Source organism: Sus scrofa, chromosome 11, assembly GCF_054392235.1.
Source record: "Sus scrofa isolate SSC_HxYL_T2T_F1_AM1 chromosome 11, Sscrofa_HxYL_maternal_Yorkshire_Landrace_v2.0, whole genome shotgun sequence".
Taxonomy (NCBI): Eukaryota; Metazoa; Chordata; class Mammalia; order Artiodactyla; family Suidae; genus Sus; species Sus scrofa.
The window spans coordinates 54,625,877-54,644,991 of NC_139393.1; the positions used below are offsets into that span (position 1 = coordinate 54,625,877).

The following is a 19,115-nucleotide window of genomic DNA, read 5'->3' on the forward strand; positions in this document are numbered from 1 at the left end:
TATTTCATATAGAGATAAGAAGCCACTATGTACATATGTATATTCCCTGGTTCGTTCGTTCGTTCGTTCGTTCGTTCGTTCTTTCTTTCTTTCTTTCTTTCGTTCGTTCTTCCTTCCTTCCTTCCTTTCTTTCTTTTTTTTTCCCGTCTTTTTAGAGCCACACCTGTGCCATATGGAAGTTCCCAGGCCAGGGGTTGAATCTGAGCTGCAGCTGCCAGTGTATGCTACAGCCACAACAACAAGGATCTGAGCCACATATGTGACCTTCACCACAACTCATGGCAACACTGGATCCTTACCCCACTGATCAAGGCCAGGGATTGAACCCGCATCTTCCTGAATACTAGTTGGGTTCATTAACTGCTGAGCTACAACAGGAACTCCTTCCCCGGTTCTTAGTGCCAGGAAACTTCCGAGAGAGAAGCCTTCTCCTTTGCTTGGGGAGGGAATATAGGACACAAAGCCACACCTAAGTATCAAATATGGAGCCAGGAGTGGTGGGTCTCGTTGGTCAAGAAGAAAAGGGTACTTTGATGGAGTGTATGAAAAAAAAAAAAAAGCAAAAATAGGTCAAGGCGAAACCTTCTCACCGATGGGCCTTCCCCAATGTGAATGTGTGTCCTCTGCTTGGCTTCACAGAGCTGCCTCAGATGTAAAATGACAAGTTCATTCTCCTCCTGGTCATTGATGGGCTTCATTTTCTGTTGAACAGACAAACCAAAAGCACATTATGGCAATACGGCTTCTGTTTTATTCTTTTTTTGAATTTTTTAATTAAAGTATAGTTGTTTTATAATGTTGTGCCAATGTCTGCTGTATAGCAAAGTGACCCAGTCATTCCTATATGTGTGTGTGTGTGTGTGTGTGTGTGTATACACACATTCCCTTTCTTATATTATTTTCCATCATGTTCTATCCCAAGAGAGTATACCATACAGCAGGACCTCACTGCTTCTCCATTCTAAAAGTAATAGCTTGCATCTACTAACCCCAAACTCCTAGTCCATCCCACTCCCTCCTCCAAAATTACAGGCCAATATCTTTGATGAATATTGTTTTATCCTTTTCTCGGTTAGTTGAATCTGTCTCACAGAGGAACATACATAAAACTAAATGTTCATGTCTAGCTGCTCTTGGAAGCACAAGCAACAGTGGCATTCTAGTAACTACCACATGGTACAATAGGATACGTAGCTTGAACTTCGGATGGAGAAAGGAAGAAAATGAACTCACAAAAACAGGGCCCAATTCTCATTCCTTAGGTCTTGTTTCTGAAGCCTAGAAAGAATGTTACCTGGACTCGTTCAAAGATGTCAGCTTGCTCATTATCAGTCAATGATGAGAGGTGCCTCTGTATTACCAGCTTGGCTCTTGGTGGGTAGAGACCTAAAAGAAGGGGAGGGGATTGTTGGTAAACAGATTCTGGCCCCACAGGTATATAAGTAATGCATTGGAGCTTGTCCCTTCACCAGCAGGTTAAATCTCTGGGAGATGCACTCCTGCCTACAACAAGCCTTGGAATACTGCAATGAAATGATGAAAATAAAAGAGAAAATCCCCTCTCTCACCAAAATCAGTGACGTGATGGCCTTGTCAGTGGCCCTGTGAGTGACCCTGAATTCAGATTTATTAACAAAAAATGTCTAAATGATGCCAAAGCAACAGCATAACCAGAGACAATGGAATATACTAACAAATTTAGCCACCCTAGAAGCTCATAGGGGTTTAGCGGAAATCTCTAAACTTAAAGCTTGACATTTAAAAAAGAATAACAGTATTAAAGAGCAGAACTAAAGCTTAGACAGGAAGCTCTCCCCCTTATGCAGGTCTTGGCAATAAAACGCCAAGGTCAGCATTAGTATTTAGGGATATTTTTTAGGGCTATTATTTTACCAAGAAACTGTTTACCTTTTGACATCATATTATTTATATATCACACTTCTACACATAATTTATATTAAGTCCTAGGCCAAAATTTTTTTCATAAAAACATTTTTTGTTTCTACACATTTTTTAAAAAAGGGAATAATGTAATTCTGATTTACAATGATTCACCCGGCCATCCGTTTTTAAGGAACAAATCTCCTTTGCACAGTTAGGGGCAAGTTATGGAACTGCTACTCATGGTATTGTATTTTGATTAAAAAGAGGATATCTAGGCGTTCCCATGGTGGCTCAGCAGTAAGGAACCCAACTAGTATCCATGGGGACATGGGATTGCTCTCTAGCCTCATTCAGTGGGTTAAGGACCCGGCATTGCCATGAGCTTTGGTGTAGGTCACAGATACTGCTCAGATCCCACATTGCTGTGGCTGTGGTGTAGGCTGGCAGCTGCAGTTCCAATTCAGCCCCTAGCCTGGGAACTTGCATATGCCACAGGTGCAGCCCTAAAAACACAACCAGTAAATACACACATACATATATGCATACACACATACATAAAAAGAGGCTATCTAGTTATATATAATATTTAATGAACCTCATAGGTAGACTTCTCTTTAAAATCCCTGGAAGAGTCACCTCAAAATATGCATTGTTTTAAAAGAACCAGAATTCATTGCACTGTGGTTCGAATGCATACAGTGCCTGTTCTAAACCACCATGCAGTATATAATGGGAATCAGAAAGAAGAAAAGCTTCTAAAAAGTCCTCTGCTCTACCTTTCTTTGTGAAATGGACACCAAATTACTGTGACAATCTCTGTCATCCCATACAGAAACAGTGGGCACTAAACTTCATTTTGACAGTGTGAGGCCAAGCGTTACCCCAGCTTATCATTTGCTGGCCAAGTCTCATTAAGAGTCTCTTTAGGCAATGTATTAAGACACTGATTCGCAGGATTGTTTTTGTTTTGTTTCATGTGGTTTATTAGTCCATTATGTTATTTGCACGCATAGGAGGATAAAAGACCTACAAGAAGAGAGGTAAAGAGGGTACTTATTTGAAATAGGTAACTAAATCCACAGCCCAGGAAGTTTCTTGAAACCTTTATTTCGGGAGCGGCATTGCAAACAGATGGAGTTTATTTTCAAATTATGCCTGCCCCCTACACTGCCATGAATTTGTTCTGACTTCCTTTAATTCCCCCAATGTGGAATCACTAATTAGCGAATTAATGCATCCTGCGTGCTAAGTATATTATGTATCCCTCAGGGATGTTACTGTAGGAAAACAAGATTGAGGATAATTGCTCCGCCTCTATGATGCTCAACATCACTTTGGTTTCACCCTCTGAGGACTGGTCCTTGAGAGATGGTCCCCTTAGGCACTGCCTCCTGGATTCACTCTGGTCCACCGACACAGCGGACACGGTTCCTTCCCATCTAAATGGAGAGGCTCCTTTGACAGGGGCAGAGATATCAGGGCTCGCATCAGCACTCTCATCTACTCCCTTTCCTTTTTTTTTTTTTTTTTTTTTTAACTCCAGTAAAAACAGAGCTCCTTATTAATGCACCCAAATGTATGGACAGGATTCTATAATTCTGAGTAAGTGATATGAAATCCTACTATCTAGGTACGTCTAAATATCTTTCTCATTTTCTACTATTAATTTGTTTTGAGTCTAAATGTGGTCCTTTCTCCAGCTTTACACTTTCGTACCTACGCATAACACAAGTTGAGAAGTCACACTGTTATCTGACGTAGATGGCAACAACGCCTGGGGAAACACACGGATGCCAAGGCTTCTAGACATCTTGGCCCTGGACATGGCAGATTTCTGATACACTTTCAGAGAGAAGCATCAGGTTGCTTTGGAAACAGATTAAACAAGTTCAAATCCTGGTTCTGCCCTTCCCAGGCAATGAGGACGTGGCCGTTCTTACCCACTCTGTGTCTCAGTGCTTCAGGGTTCTCACGAGTAATGTGAGGATTCAAAACGGTCCCTATTTGGCAGGATTTCTACATGGAAAACACAATAGTGCCCAGAGACAGTAAGTCATATGAGAGTATCTGCTTTATTGTTATTGCTTTCATTCTCTCAGAGCCCTGCCCTATCTTTTGCTCACTTTGCACGATGTCAAAGGCAGGGGTAAGAAATCCAATCAGAAGGTGTCATCCAACGCCTCAGGAAAAGCAGCCTTTGTGAATCCTTTCCAATCCATAAGAATCTTTCCTTTGCTCCCTTCAGATAGATGCATACTTTGAAGCTAGGGAAGCTTAAGTTGCAAAGTCCTTTGCAGTCTTGGGAGGGGTCCCACTCATTCTGGATGTATAATTTGTTTTTTAGGGTTTTTTACGGCTGCACCTGCAGCATACGGTAATTCTCAGGCTAGGGGTCGAATCGGAGCTGCAGCTGAGGCCTACACCATGGCCACAGCAATACTGGATCCAAGCCACACCTATGACCTACAACACAACTTGTGGCAATGCCAGATCCTTAACCGACTGATCAGGGCTAGAGATTGAACCCAAATCCTCTGAGACAACTTCAGGTCTTTAACCCTTGAGCCACAATGGGAACTCCTAGATGTACAACTTGTATTCTCTTTCTTTACAAAGGTCCCTAAAAGCATAAACACTTCGGATGCCACAAAACTGAGTCCCAGCCTTATATACACATAAACAGAGTACTTCTTATCTACTAAAGCTCTGCTGTAGGGTACGCCCAGCTTCTGACAGGCTGCCTACTTTTATGAAAGTTTAAAACTTTTTTTCCATAATAGAAAATATAGCTTAAAACACACCTACAATGTAGTTTTAAAAGAGAAATAACAAAAAAAAAGACAAAACAAAAAAAGAAATACAAAGTTGCCTTTTGATTCCAAAGTGTTTAGCTTTGTCTGCATAGACAGAACATGTGTACAGTGTGAAGTTTGAAAACTAAAAATTCAAAAAGGAAAATGATACTCATCATTATCTTACCAACATCTAGAGCATATTTGCTTCCAGTTTGTTCTAATGTAATTTTTTATTTATATATAGAGAGATTTGATTTATATCTTATTACTCAAGTAATATAACTTCCATATTTTTTTTCTTTTTAGGGCTGCATATGGAAGTTCCCAGGCTAGCGGTCAAATCGAAGTTGCTGGCCTACGCCACAGTCACAGTAACTAGGGATCCGAGCCATGTCTGTGACCTGTACCACAGCTCACAGCAATGCCAGATCCTTTAATTCACTGAGCAAGGCCAGGGATCGAACCAGCATCCTCACGGATACTAGTCAGATTTGTTTCCACTGCACCTCAATGGGAATTCCCCTAAGTTCTACATTTTATATATTAAAAATACTTATATTTAAAATAACATATTAAAATATTAGAATTTGCCATTGATAGATGCTAAAATCAGTGGGTACAGTCATGAGGGCAAATTTAGGTAGATTCAAACTATCTTCCCTAAGACATGTGTTGGCTCCAAAGGGAATGGTAGTGATTTTACAGTGAAGGATTCCTGAGACCACCAGGACCAGGGGGTGAGGCCAGCAAGACTAGGAGTAAATCTTATCAGCATCACAAGCTCTTTGATAAGATGCACTGAGAAGGAGGCAGCCCCTTTTCTATAGAGCTTTTGTCTCAGAGGAATGACTTCAGTCCAAATGTGAGAGGCGGTCAGACAGGCTGAACTGATGGACGTACAGCAAAACAACTGAGTGATTCCTCATAGGAGATGTCAAGGTCATGAATGAAAAGGAAAGCTGGAGGAAGAGTGGCAGACTTCAGGGCACCACGGCGAGTCAACAACTATTTACAATACACGATCCTAACTGGGATCCTGGACAAAAAAAAGGACCTGGGTAAAAAATAAATACGTAAATAAATCAATTAAATTAAATCAAATGGAGCTGGCAAAGATCAAAAGAAGTATTTCGTTTGAATAATAATATTGTACCAATGCTAAAGTCCTGTTCTGATCATGGCGCTGGGCTATGTGAGATGTTAATGACAGGGAAAGTGTGGGGACGAATATTTGGAAACTCTCTGCAAGTCTTCTGTAAGTCTTTAGACCAAATTAAAAGTTTTTTGGGGTTTTTTTTTGGGGGGCACACCTGAGGCATATGGAAGTTCCTGGGTCAGGAACGAAATCTGTGCCTCAGCAGTGACCCAGCTGCCGCAGACACAACACCACATCCTTAACCTGCTGTGCCACAGTAGGAACTTCTAAGAGTTTTTTTTAAAAAGAAATAGAGGGTAGGAGTTCCCGTTGTGGCGCAGTGGTTAGTGAATCCGACTAGGAACCATGAGGTTGCGGGTCCGATCCCTGGTCTTGCTCAGTGGGTTAAGGATCCGGCGTTGCCGTGACCTGTGGTGTGGGTCGCAGATGCAGCTTGGATCCCGAGATGCTGTGGCTCTGGTGTAGGCTTGCGGCTGCAGCTCCAATGAGACCCCTAGCCTGGGAACCTCCATATGCCACGGGAGCGGCCCTAGAAAAGGCAAAAAAAAAAAAAAAAGAAAAGAAAAGAAAAGAAATATGAGGTATTATTTTATGTATTTCTCTAGATTCGGCATCAAAGAGTAAGTACTACTCAGCAAATTATTCTTTTCACTCAATAATATAACTTTAAGACATATCCAAGTTGATAGGTGAGATTCAGTCCCATTCATTGCTCCACTATATGAGCATAGTTCAATTGCTACTGATGGACATTTAGGTTGTTTCCAATTTTCTAGTATTTACAAATAATACACTTGAAAATGTCACCTTATGAATCTATACATGAGTTTCTCTTATCAAGACATGGAATTGCTGGTTGACAGCGTATATATTGTCCTGCAAATGGCTATACCAATTCACACTCCCATCTATATCACATAAATGTAACAATCCCTAAAATCTTAGCAACAGTTAATCGGGTGAGTATCTTACTGCTATTTTCATCTTCATGTCTCTGATATCTGATAGGATTGAGCATCTTCTCATTTTTATTATTGGACCTTTTTTTTTCAGAGGAGCGTTTTTTAATATGATTTGCATAATTTACTACTGGTGGTTTTATCCTTTTCTTATAGATAATAACCACCCTTAAAAATTCTGAACAGGAGTTCCCGTCGTGGCGCAGTGGTTAACGAATCCGACTAGGAACCATGAGGTTGCGGGTTCGATCCCTGCCCTTGCTCAGTGGGTTAACAATCGGCGTTGCCGTGAGCTGTGGTGTAGGTTACAGACTCGGCTCGGATGCTGCGTTGCTGTGGCTCTGGAGTAGACTGGCGGCTACAGCTCTGATTCAACCCCTAGGCTGGGAACCTCCATATGCCACAGGAGCGGCCCAAGAAACGGCAAAAAGACCAAAAAAAAAAAAAAATTCTGAACATCAGGGAGTTGCGGTCATGGCTCGGAGGAAAAGAATCTGACTAGTATCCCTGAGGATGCAGGTTCGATCCCTGGCCTCGCTCAGTGAGTTAAGGATTGTCATTGCCTCAAGCTATGGTGTAGGTCACAGTCACGGCTTGGATCTCGAGTTGCTGTGGCTGTGGTGGAGGCCAGAAGCTACAGCTTCAATTAGATCCCTAGCCTGGGAATCTCCATATGTTCATATGAACCTCACGTGAACCTCCATATGTTCATAAGAACCTCATATGACCCTCCATATGAGGGTGCAGCTCCAAAAAGACCAAAAAAAAAAAAAAAAAAATTCTGAACAGCAATCTGCCGTTTGTTGCTTATCATTTAACTTGCAAGGAAGCAGCTGTTGTTATGTAACAATGTTAAGATTGTATGAAGTCAAATCTATCAATGCCTTCTTTTGATAGCTTCTGCATTTTTGTGTCTCAATGAAGGCTTTTGCGTTCAGGGACAAAATAACATTTTTATTTTCTTTTAATGATTTTAATATTTTGTTTGCTTACTCTTTAGACTTTGCTCTATCTAGAAAGTATTGTGAGTGGGGTAGGTGGAAGGAATCTTTGCCTCTCTGCATAGCAAACTGATGGAACATCATTTCCTGAGTCATTCAGCTTTTCCTCCCCAGCTATAATATTCCCATTACTGGATTAGCAATGAGATCCTGCTGCACAGCACTGGGAACTATGTCTAGTAGCTTTTGATGGAGCATGATAATGTGAGAAAACAGAATGTATACATGTATGTGAAACTGGGTCACCATGCTGTACAGTAGGGAAAAAACCGTATTGGGGAAATAACAATTAAAAATAAAATAAATAAATAAACCCTATAATTTCCCTTTACCATATATCAAAGAATGTTTCATTTCTGTAAAAATTATATATATATATATATACATACGTTATGTTTGAAAATAAGGTGCATTCTAAAATCAGAATTATACATTTTAAAATTTAAATAGTCCTTGTTGGAGTTCCCGTTGTGGTGCAGAGGAAATGAATCCGACTAGGAACCATGAGGTTGCAGGTTTGATCCCTGGCCTCGCTCAGTAGGTTAAGGATCCAGCAGTGCCATGAGCTGTGGTGCAGTCCAGCAGCTGGAGCTCCGATTAGACCCCTAGCCTGGGAACCTCCATATGCCGTGGGTGCGGCCCCAAAAAGACAAATAAATAAATAAATAGTCCTTGTTTACACAGTGGATATTCAGTAAACACGGCTATTCATCAGTTCTGCCACATCCCTAGGATCCTCCTGCCTACTAAACTGATATCACAATTTGCATTTACAATGGCTAGTCCATTTTCTGCTTTGTGCTGGAGTTTGCAGTCTCCCCATCGACTGTAACACGAATCAGACTAAACTGCATTTACGTGCATGCACGCCTGTCTTCTGCTCTAGACTACAGGCTTTCTGAAAGCACAGTCCACGTCTCAATCATCTCTGCATCCCCAGTGCCGAGCACACTGCCCGGAACATGCAAGATGCTTAACAGGTGCTTAGTAAATTGTGTGTCTTCTCAGGCGCAGTAGTTTTCTGCCTTTTTTGTTAGTAAGAGACAAGAAGAAGAAGCAAAGATGAGTCAAAATCACTTCTCCTTCACTCCCCTCCCCCTCGTCCAAACACACTTTTTAACCTGCTTTATGATATCACGGCTGTGTGATTTTTGTGTGTGTGTGTGTCTTTTTAAGGCCAGACCCAAAGCAAATGGAGGCTTCCAGCCGGTCTAATCAGAGATGCAGCTGCCAGCTGACACCACAGCCACAGCCACAGCAACCCAAAAGATCCAAACCATGTCTGCGAGCTACACCACAGCTCACGGCAATGCTGGATCCTCAACCCACTGACTGAGGCCCGGGATTGAACCTGCATCCTCATGGATGCTAGTCAGATTTGTTTCCGCTGAGCCACGATGGGAACTCTGATTTTCTTTCTTCTTTTTTGCTTTTTAGGGCCACACCTTTGGCACATGGAAGTTCCCAGGCTAGGGGTCGAATCAGAGCTGCAGCTGATGGCCACAGACACAGCCATGGCCACAGACAGAACCACATCAATGCCTGATACTGAACCCACTGAGCAAGGCCAGGGATTGAACCTGCATCCTCATGGATACTAGTCAGATTCATTACCACTGAGCCACAACGGGAATTCCCTCTGTGATTTTCAAATGTCCCTCAAAAGCCATGCAAGTTTCACTCCTGTTCTAAACTTTTAGAAGAAAAAAAGAAAAAAGAAAAAAAAAAAAAAAAAAACACATTACCAAGTGCAAAGGGAAAAAAAGGAAAGACTTAAGTAAACAGTCCACATTCTGGGATGGTTTTGCCTTTCTTCATTCATACAACAAATATTTGGTCAGTTCTCACTGTGCAAGTAGCAGAGTCTTAAGAACTGTGGGAAATGCTCGTTCTTCCCCTGCATCTGCCTTCAGAAAAAAAAAAGCGAAAAATTTAAAGAGAGAGAGAGAAAGAGGAAAAACAGCCAAGCACCTAGGAGAGACTGACAGCACAAATCTGACTGGACATGAGAAATGATGCTGGGGCTCTTGTTGCACCTCGAAACAAAGAACCAGTCAACAACAGTAGCGGCTTTCTCACTTCCAAATGCCAAAGCAAACTCTTGTTTTGCCAAGGCCAACTGATACGGTACCTTCAATCCGTTCACAGAGCTTATGCAAAGAGTGCATAGGGCAGGCCTCGCACAGCTTAATCTGGGTCTTGGCACTCTGCAGGGCAGCGGCCGTACTGAAAGCCTGTTTGAGAGTCAGCATCACCTCATCGACCTACAAGAAGAAACAAAATCCAGGTCTATAAACCTTTGCTTTCAGGGTAACACATTAAAAGCCCAACAGCGGAGTTCCCGTTGTGGTGCAGTGGAAGCAAATCTGACTAGGAACCCTGACATTTCGGGTTCGATCCCTGGCCTCGCTCAGCGGCCAGGGATCAAACCCACAACCCCGTGCTTCCTAGTCAGATTAGTTTCTGCTGCACCACGACGGGAACTCCCACGTGCTTTTTCTGAATTCCACTGAGTGCTCCTCTATCACAGTTCAGTGGCAGCCAACCAGCTCTTTGTTTCATTAGTTTATCAGATGAAGATCTCTTCAGAAGTTTTGTCTGCAACACATAGGGAGCGAAAAAATAGGTTTAACATCCACTTGTATTAATAGGTATCCTATTTCCTTGATCCTTTTGGATGACGTTTATAGAGCCAAAACAAGCAAACATGTGTTTACCCAAAGTTCTGGAAAGAAATGAGCTCAATAAATAATGCTGGGGAGATCCTATGAAGGTGGCTGGTCTTTTCTCTATGACTTCTAATTTATTATCATTTCACTTCTGATGTGTGACACTAAGAAGTTTTGAGATCATGCACTTTTTAATCGCTGGGTCTCCCCACTATGGAGTCAGCAGCTTGAAAAATGGATGCTAGCTTCTCCCTTGTTCTTCCCATGACTCAGTCAAGAAACTGAAATTAGCATCTGGTTTCTTGCTTGCTTCTCTGAGGTCAACTAACAGCTCATCCTCCAGGTATCAGCAAGCCAACTTCAGGCCAGGCTCCCCTCTGTGACACAATCATCAGTGTCAAGGGTGGTTTTCCCAACCACTGCAGAACTGAGATCTAGGTCGAAGACCTGCATTGGGGAACCCTGGGGTACCAGGGCCTCATGCATTCTTATTTTCATTTGCCTTGGAATGTACGAAAAAGCAATTTTAATTACTTATACAGATGTCTATTTCTGATTTCTTGTTTCTCATTTATTTATGGCACTGAAGGGGTTAGTCATCTGCTCAGTTTGCACATAGGTTTATTATTTGTTATTTAATAATACTGTGTTGCAGGAGTTCCTATTGTGGCTCAGTGGTAACAAACCCAACTAGTATCCATAAGGATGTGGGTTCAATCCCTGTGCCTCTTCAGTGGGTTGAGGATCTGGCATTGCCGTGAGCTGTGGTGTAAGCTGGCAGCTGCAGCTCTGATTCAACCTCTTGCCTCCAGGGAACTTCCATATGCTTTGCATTCAGCCCTAAAAAGCAAAAAACAAACAAACAAACAAACAAACAAACAAAAAACTGTGCCGTTAAAGGCCTCCAAATGGAAATAGTGAACTTTCATGTTTTCTTATCTATTTCTAGAGGAAATAAGAGGTCATTTTAATAGTGAGTGAAATGTGATTACCAATTTCTCCCAGTTGTAAATATTCTAAAAATTTTATTTGGCTTCTAAAAATTTTAATTTTTTTTTAATCTACTATTTTTTCCCAGATAGCCTATACGTTCTATGATGGGATTAAGGCAACTAAAAGTTAAATTAGTGTACTATGAATAACTGTATTGTTTTAAGCCTAGATACAACAACAGCAATAACAAATTGTAAGTGGTGTTAAAGGATTAAAAGTAGGAGTTCCCGTTGTGGCGCAGTGGTTAATGAATCTCACCAAGAACCATGAGGTTGCAGGTTCAATCCCTGGCCTTGCTCAGTGGGTTAAGGATCCTGTGTTGCCCTGAGCTGTGGTGTAGGTCGCAGACATGGCTTGGATCCCACGCTGCTGTGTGCTGGCCGGCGGTTACAGCTCCGATTAAACCCCTAGCCTGGAAACCTCCATATGCTTCGGGAGTGGCCCTAGAAAAGACAAAAAGAAAAAAAAGAAAACACTCTTGGTGTGACCATCAGGCAAAATTAAATTTCCAGAGAAAAGTATGTGATGGAACCAAGAAAGACAATTTACAATACTAAGGTTAAAATCTGTCATGGAGATAATACTCATAAACATTTATATGCCAAACGTAGGTGTTTTGTAGCATTTTAGAATAAGAATGACAGAATGTGTAAGGACTTCAAAAGATTTTCTAGACTAGGAGTCCGTCCCCTGGTGGCTCAGCAGGTTAAGGATCTGGCATTGTCACTGCTGTCGCTCAGGTCACCACTGTGGCATGGGCTTGATCCCTGGCCCCAGAACTCGCACGTGCTGTGAGCATGACCAAAAAAAAAAAAAAAAAAAAAAAAAAAAAAGGATTATCTAGCCTAATTCTCTGGAAAAATCTACACTCTTAACCCTATACAAATCCTGGGTCTTGGTACCCTGGATTTTGGGGTGGGGGGGTGTTTTGTTTTGATTAGTTTTTTGGTTATACTTTCCCTGGATATTATTGTCTGCTTCTATGGGTCTGTGGAGTTCTACTTTTTCTTTGTCTCTGAATAGTAGTCACTGTCATTTTTTTTTTTTACACACCTTTTAAACCAATTTTGGAGAAAGCGGAAATGATATTTTTCAGAAATCGCAAGGGTTGCTTAAACAAGTTTAAGCCACCTGCCTTGGGCTATTTCACAAAACAAGGAAAGAAGAAAAGTCCCCTCCTGGGACCATCAGAACCCGATACTGTTTATCAATTCACAGCAATTGCTGTAGAGAAGTAACTGAAAATGCTAGTTGTGAATTCTTTGTACTCAGAGAGTCAACACAGCATGTGTGGTTTTACAATACTTTGTCTTTCCCAACTGCAAAGCCACATCAATCACACACTGCTTAGACCTATAATATTTGACTGTTTCATTCTATATGTCAGCTGCTTGAACCATCCTCCTCTATACAGGAAATTTACATTTAATTTTTCCTCTAAGCTTGCAGTTCTAGTTCTCACCATCCAGTTAAGGTGCTTACTGATAAAATTCATGTCAACAGGATTTCAAAGATTCTAGCTAGACCCGTTCTTAAGAATAACGATTCTCAAACAGGGATTCTGGTCCAGCTTCCATGTAATAGGAAGACATTCTCAGCCAGCCTGGTCTGTTGCCTTAGTCACAGAGCTTCTTAAGGGGGAAAATGCAGCATGTTCCCTGACTTTCCACTGACTCCCTGTGTCGAAAACTCATTCCACATGCGTGAGGGTAAAACAAAAATACTAAAAACCACAAACAAAACAAAACTGGTGCAAGAGGTTGGACAGCAGAAGGTGTTACAGTTTTCCTTTCAGTGTAGGTTATCCAGTAATCAGAGATTAACCAGCACCTAGGAAATGATTGCCTGACATGAAGAATAACCCACTCACTCACTCAAAACACACCTAACAAACACCTGCTATGCTAGAAACTGAGGAAGACGACAACAATCAGAACGGTCTGAACCCTGTAGGATTCACAATCCAGTAGAGTAGCAAGTTATGTGAAAAATACATAAGAAAAAGGGAGTTCCCATCATGGCGCAGAGGACACGAATCCAACTAGTATCCATGAGGATGCGGGTTCAATCTCTGACCTCACTAAGTGGGTCAGGGACCCGGCATTGTCAAGAACTGTGGTGTAGATCTCAGACTCGGTTCAGATCCCATGTGGCTGTGGCTGTGGCACAGGCCAGCAGCTATAGCTCTGATTTGACCCCTGGCCTGGGAACTTCCAAATGCCATGGGTGTGGCCCTAAAAAGCAAAAAAAAAAAAAAAAAAAAAAAAGAAAGAAAGAAAGAAAGAAAGAAAAAAGAAAAGGGATTTACAGGATCTCTTAGAAACCTATGAACAAGATGAAGCAAAAGCACTGACGACAAAGGAACTAAAGGAGTCAATTCCTGAAAAAGAGGGTGTCAGAACGCCTTCACTAAGATGTGATCTTTAAGCAGGATCCTAAAAAAACACAGCGAAAGAGAAGGGGAAGGGGGTTCAAGTCACAGCAAAGTGAAGCGTGGCCTGCTTCCCATCCAATGCAGCAGCCAGAAAGAGAATGAAAACAGATAAAGAGAAAGGAGTTCCCTGGTGGCTCAGTGGGTTAAGGACCTGCTGTGGTCCAGGTTAGGTCCCTGGCCTGGAACTTCTGCATGCCGTGGATGCAGCCAAAAAAAAAGAAAAAAAAAAATAAGAGGTAATGGCCAAAAGAAAGAAAGAAATACAATCTCCTTGTATAGAAACAGGGTAGCAGGGTGGACCCTTGAGGGGTATGGGGATATGGTTGCCTTCCCTACGTGATGGTATAAAAGGAGTGAGGCCAGTTTGGCATTAGCAGATGCAAACTATATGCAATATCCTTGATAAACCATAATGGAAAAGAAGATGAAAAAGAATATATATGTATAACTGAATCGCTTTGCTGTACAGCAGGAATTAATACAACGTTTTAAATCAACTGTGCTTCAATAAAACAAATTTTGTAAAAAACCTTCAGTACCTATGGAATCAAAAATTATAACCAGGAGATCCTGTCATGGCTCCATGGAAACGAATCTGACTAGAATCCATGAGGACAAAGATTCAATCCCTGGCCTTGGTCAGTGGGTTAAGGATCTGGTGTTGCCATAAGCTGTGGTGTGGGTCACAGACACGGCTTGGATCCTGCATCACTGTGGCTGGGTGTAGGCCAGCAGCTACAGCTCCAATTCGACCCCTAGCCTGGGAACTTCCATGTGCTGCCAGTGCAGCCCTAAAAAGCAAAAAAAAAAAAAAATATATATATATATATATATATATATATATATATATATATACATACATATATATATTATATATTATAAACTTACCTTATAATAATAGAAAAATTAAACAATAAAAATAAAAAAATTAAAGCTGTAAACCCTGGCTCTGGCCTCCTCTGAGAGGCAGACCCCTCACTCCATGCAGCCAACAGTAACCTCAGAATGTCAGCTGCACTTGCGTGGGCCCCGCCACTCATTTAGATCCTTGATCTTATGTGTCCTGTGCTTGAAACAGTTGCTCCTCCAGTAGCAAGCCAAATAATGACACCATCCTACCTAGTTGTCACACCAGCCTCTGCAGTCTAGCCTGGAGACAGCTTAGGTCACAGAACAGCACGTGTGAGGCCACAGTTGTCACGAAAGGGCGAGCTTTCCAGTGGGCACCAGAGAAGACTAAGGAGGGCCCTTCTGCCATACTAGACAATCGAGATTTTTGCCCCTTAATAAGGAGGGAGAAATAAAACTATCACAGGATGTAGGAAGTGGATAGATGAGAGAGTAAACCAGTGGCAGGGAGACTAGTTAGGACACGAACGCAATAATGTCAGTAAAGAAGATGAATGCCCAGACTTGGGTACCAGGCAAAGAGGAAAAGGAGAGGAGACGGATACAGGGATATTCCTATCTTTGAGTTTATCAGATTCAGTAAACAGGTGGATCTAGATGGTGCAAGAGAGCAAGCTATGGTTTCTAAATTGGGAAGTTAGGCAAATGCAGCAGCCAAAATAAAATACAGGATCTACCACAGGTTTGGGGAAGGCAGGAGAGCAAGAGATCCGGAAACACGATGGAAGAATCAGCCACAGACTGGAGGAGGGACGGAGAAAGGGTAAGCTGCATGGGGGATGGGTGAGGAGTGGGGCAAATATCCCTGAAATTGCTATCTTCTTTTTTCTTTCTTGGGTTTTGTTTGGTTTGGTTTGGTTTTTTAGGGCCGAATCCGTGGCACATGGAAGTTCCCAGGCTAGTAGGGGTCAAATCGGAGCTACAGCTGTCAGCCTACACCACAACCACAGTAACACGAGATCCGAGTCTCACCTGCAACCTAAACCTCAGCTCATGGTAATGCCGTATCCCTTAACCTAGGGAGCGAGGCCAGGGATCCAACCTGCATCCTCATGGATACGAGTCAGGTTCATTACTGCTGATTCCACGATGGGAACACCTATCATTTGCTACTCTTATGAGATTGGCATTTTCCAGGGTTGTAGCCGTGGCTCTCTTGAGCTTTCTTGTTTTCTTCCCGCCCTGGGCGCTCATCATGTCCATGCCTTCAACTACTTTTTAGATAACAACTCTCCAATTTCTATCTTGAGTCCTGAACTGAACCTCTAAGACCTCTGATATCTCTCCTGGATAGCAACATGTGGATTTTTCATTGCTGTGGCTAACTATCCAGAGTGAGAACCAAACTCCAGTTACTCTCTTGAGTAAGCACCTGTTCGCCATGGGAGTCCAATAGTCCCTAGAGAAAAGGGTTAGGACCTGAAGTAGAGCAGTAGTCCAAAAGTGCCTCTGCACCAGTTCATTCCCTGGTTCCTCAACTCAGTGTCCACACTGGGAATGTGGAGGCAAGCGTGAGCAGGAAGGATGACAACATGCATCCAGGAAATGAGGAGGATGCTGCCTGCCTTACTCTGCATATGTCCAAATGGTGTGTGTTTCCCTGGGGGGGAAGGAAATAACTTAAGGAAATGCTTTGCTTCAAAGAATGCTGACAGACCCATGGAAACGTCTGTATTACAATGCTTAGAAGAGATAACACGAGTGGAAGAATGAGTGCACAATTTTAGGAAAAAACATCAACTTATTTTCAGTCAACCAGATCTATTTCCAAGTCTGCCCTACGTCTTTCTTCTCAAACTCTAACTGCACCCCCTTTTAAAAGGGGGGGGTGGGGTAGGTGGGTGGGAGTGTTGGAGAGAAAAGCCGACTTTCAAATTCCAAAGAAAGAAAACAAAGGCTCAAAAAGACCATAAGGAAAGTTTTTTTGTTTTGGGAGGGGGGTTTGTTTGTCTGTTCTTGCTTTTTAGGGCCACACTTGTGGCATATGGAGGTTCCCAGGTGAGGGGCTGAATCGGAGCTACAGCTGCCAGCCTATGCCACAGACATAGCCACGCCAGATCCTTAACCCACTGAGCGAGGCCAGGGATCGAACCCACAATCTCATGGTTCCTGGTCAGATTCATTTCCGCTGTGCCACGATGGGAACTTTCAAAGAAAGTATTTTTAAAATGGGGGCAGGGCTAATGAAATTAAAAGGAAAAAGCAAAACTGTCCTCTACCCTGCTGAAATCAGCACCACCTATTCCGAGATGTCACAGCAATTGAGAGAATAAGAGGTCTTCCTTATCCGATGACAGGAGCAATGGAAAAAGTAACAGTTCTCCTCCTATTATTAGTCTTTCCTATCTTTGAAAAATCCTCCCAGCAACACGTCCCGATTTGTTTTTATCCAGGCTTAAAAACCGCCAGGACACATTTGCTTTTGGCTTTCCTTGGTGGTACTGCTTCAAAGGGCAGAAATCTACTTCGAAATGCTCTTCTTTTTCCACGGATGGCCGCTGTGTGAGGCCTGGGTTCACCAGAGATGAATCTCCCACTAGCCTAGGGGTGTGGGCGGGAGCTCGCAGACAGCAGTCACACCACTTACCAGAGACTCGCTGGCACACTGGAACACGTAACAGATATACTGGCTCAGCCCAGGCTCTGGCGACTCCCGACAGATGAAGCCAAAGTGATCGACGTGCTTTATACCCTGGAGAAGGAAGAAGGGCAGCGTTGACGGGATTATGTCCTTTTAAGTGACACCATGGAAATAGTCCTTGCTCATACACTTGCATGAATTTCTCCTTCACGGCGCTGTGATGGGAGACGATGTCAGAGCAAACTTATCCAGTGGCCTTTTGATACATAAAATAAAGGGTGAGATCAGCTCAGATTGCTCTGTTTCTGGCACTCACGCCAACTCAGGGCCACAGGAGGAAGATTATGAGGGCATGACCCACTGTCTCCTGTAATAAAACCACTACTCAGTGTTTACCGGTAAAGGAGTTTCCAATGTATTGCTTGTCTCTGAACAGTCAGTTTAATGATTTATCATAAACCCTGTTCTTGTTTACAGGAGACTAAGAATCATTAAAGACTAACTATGCTCTAATTAAATGGCACACAATTCCCTCAAGTAGGCATTAAAAATACTAGAATATTTGCCTATTTATAGACATTCAAGGAGCCACAACTTGCGGTCAGAAGACTAATACTTTAAAGAAATTATTGTAGATGTCAACTATCCAAATTCACAAACCTGGACTTTCTGAACACAAGCTAATGAACCTCAGCTACATGTAATAAAACATTCTGAATCATCTGAGAATCGCAATCAGCCTGCATACATATAAACCAATTAGTAGACAGCATCTTGGTATACTGGCAGAAAGCACAGTACTTTGAAAAGCCAGGAAGACAAAATATTTAAAGTTGTCCTACAAATCACTAAACCCCAGTGGGTTTCACAAGTCTTTCATAGTCTTTCGCAACTATCAATTGGACCACTACTCAAACCATGAAATTATTCCACAGTTAGAAGCTCAGTTTCATAATTGTTTGAAAATCTGTATTTTATGACTTAATCATAAAAATCACACAGTCAGGAGTTCCCCATCATGGCTCAGCAGAAATGAATCTGACTAGTATCTATAAGGACAAAGGTTTGATCCCTGGCCTAGCTCCATGGGTTAAGGATCCAGTGTTGCCATGAGGTGGGGTGTAGGTCTCAAACATGGTTTGATGCCTGGCCTCACTCCGTGGGTTAAGGATCTGGGTTGCTGTGGCTCTGGCGTAGGCCAGCGGCTAAAGCTCTGATTCGGCCCCTAGCCTGGGAACCTCCATATGCTGTGGGTTGGCCTAAGCAAACAAACAAACAAACAAAAAGATAGGAAAAAATCACACCGTCAATAAAGAAGTATAGAATAACAGAAAAGAAGGAGAAGGAGGAGGAGAAGAAAAGGGGAAGAAGGAGAAAGAAAGAAAAGAAACAGGCTTTGAAGTCAGAGATTTGTGCTTCGATCTTGGTTCAACCAATTTACCAGGTATGAGGTACTGTGCTGGGTGCTAAAAATTATCTCTGAGGCTCCATTTCTCATTATAAAAAACAGTAATGGCACCTGCCCTCAGAAGTTTTTGAGATTTAGAACTCAGAAATATCTTAGAGTTTCTGTCCTCTTTGATAGACAGTAACCACTATTCTTGTAATAATAAGCTCAATCTACCCAACAGATTTGGGAAAAGGAAATTAACTGATAAAAAGGGGAAAAAATTTCAATAAGCAGAAGTGAGGCTACAATCCATGAGGTGAAAGTAAATTCCATATGATACACCT

The 19,115-nt window shown here is 42.3% G+C and overlaps 1 protein-coding gene and 1 long non-coding RNA gene across 17 annotated transcripts in view; both read right to left on the reverse strand.

The window, feature by feature from the left end:
- The window catches only part of TBC1D4 (TBC1 domain family member 4), a 216,702-nt gene that overhangs the window by 60,419 nt on the left and 137,168 nt on the right, over positions 1-19,115 (reverse strand). For all 16 annotated transcript variants that reach the window (XR_014819617.1, XR_014819616.1, XR_014819615.1 and 13 more), the window contains 4 exons: positions 17,388-17,492; positions 9,927-10,059; positions 1,295-1,386; positions 591-701 (listed from right to left, as the gene is read on the reverse strand). Coding sequence is in view for 9 of the 16 variants with exons in the window: in XM_084981930.1 (XP_084838056.1) it covers positions 591-701; positions 1,295-1,386; positions 9,927-10,059; positions 17,388-17,492 (441 nt within the window). In the remaining 7 variants the exon portion in view is untranslated. The remainder of the gene's footprint in view (positions 1-590; positions 702-1,294; positions 1,387-9,926; positions 10,060-17,387; positions 17,493-19,115) is intronic.
- LOC146398632 (uncharacterized) lies at positions 3,943-9,359 on the reverse strand. The gene is made up of 2 exons (XR_014819638.1): positions 7,493-9,359; positions 3,943-6,341 (listed from the first exon to the last, which is right to left on the reverse strand). It is a non-coding gene; the product is annotated as an uncharacterized LOC146398632 (long non-coding RNA).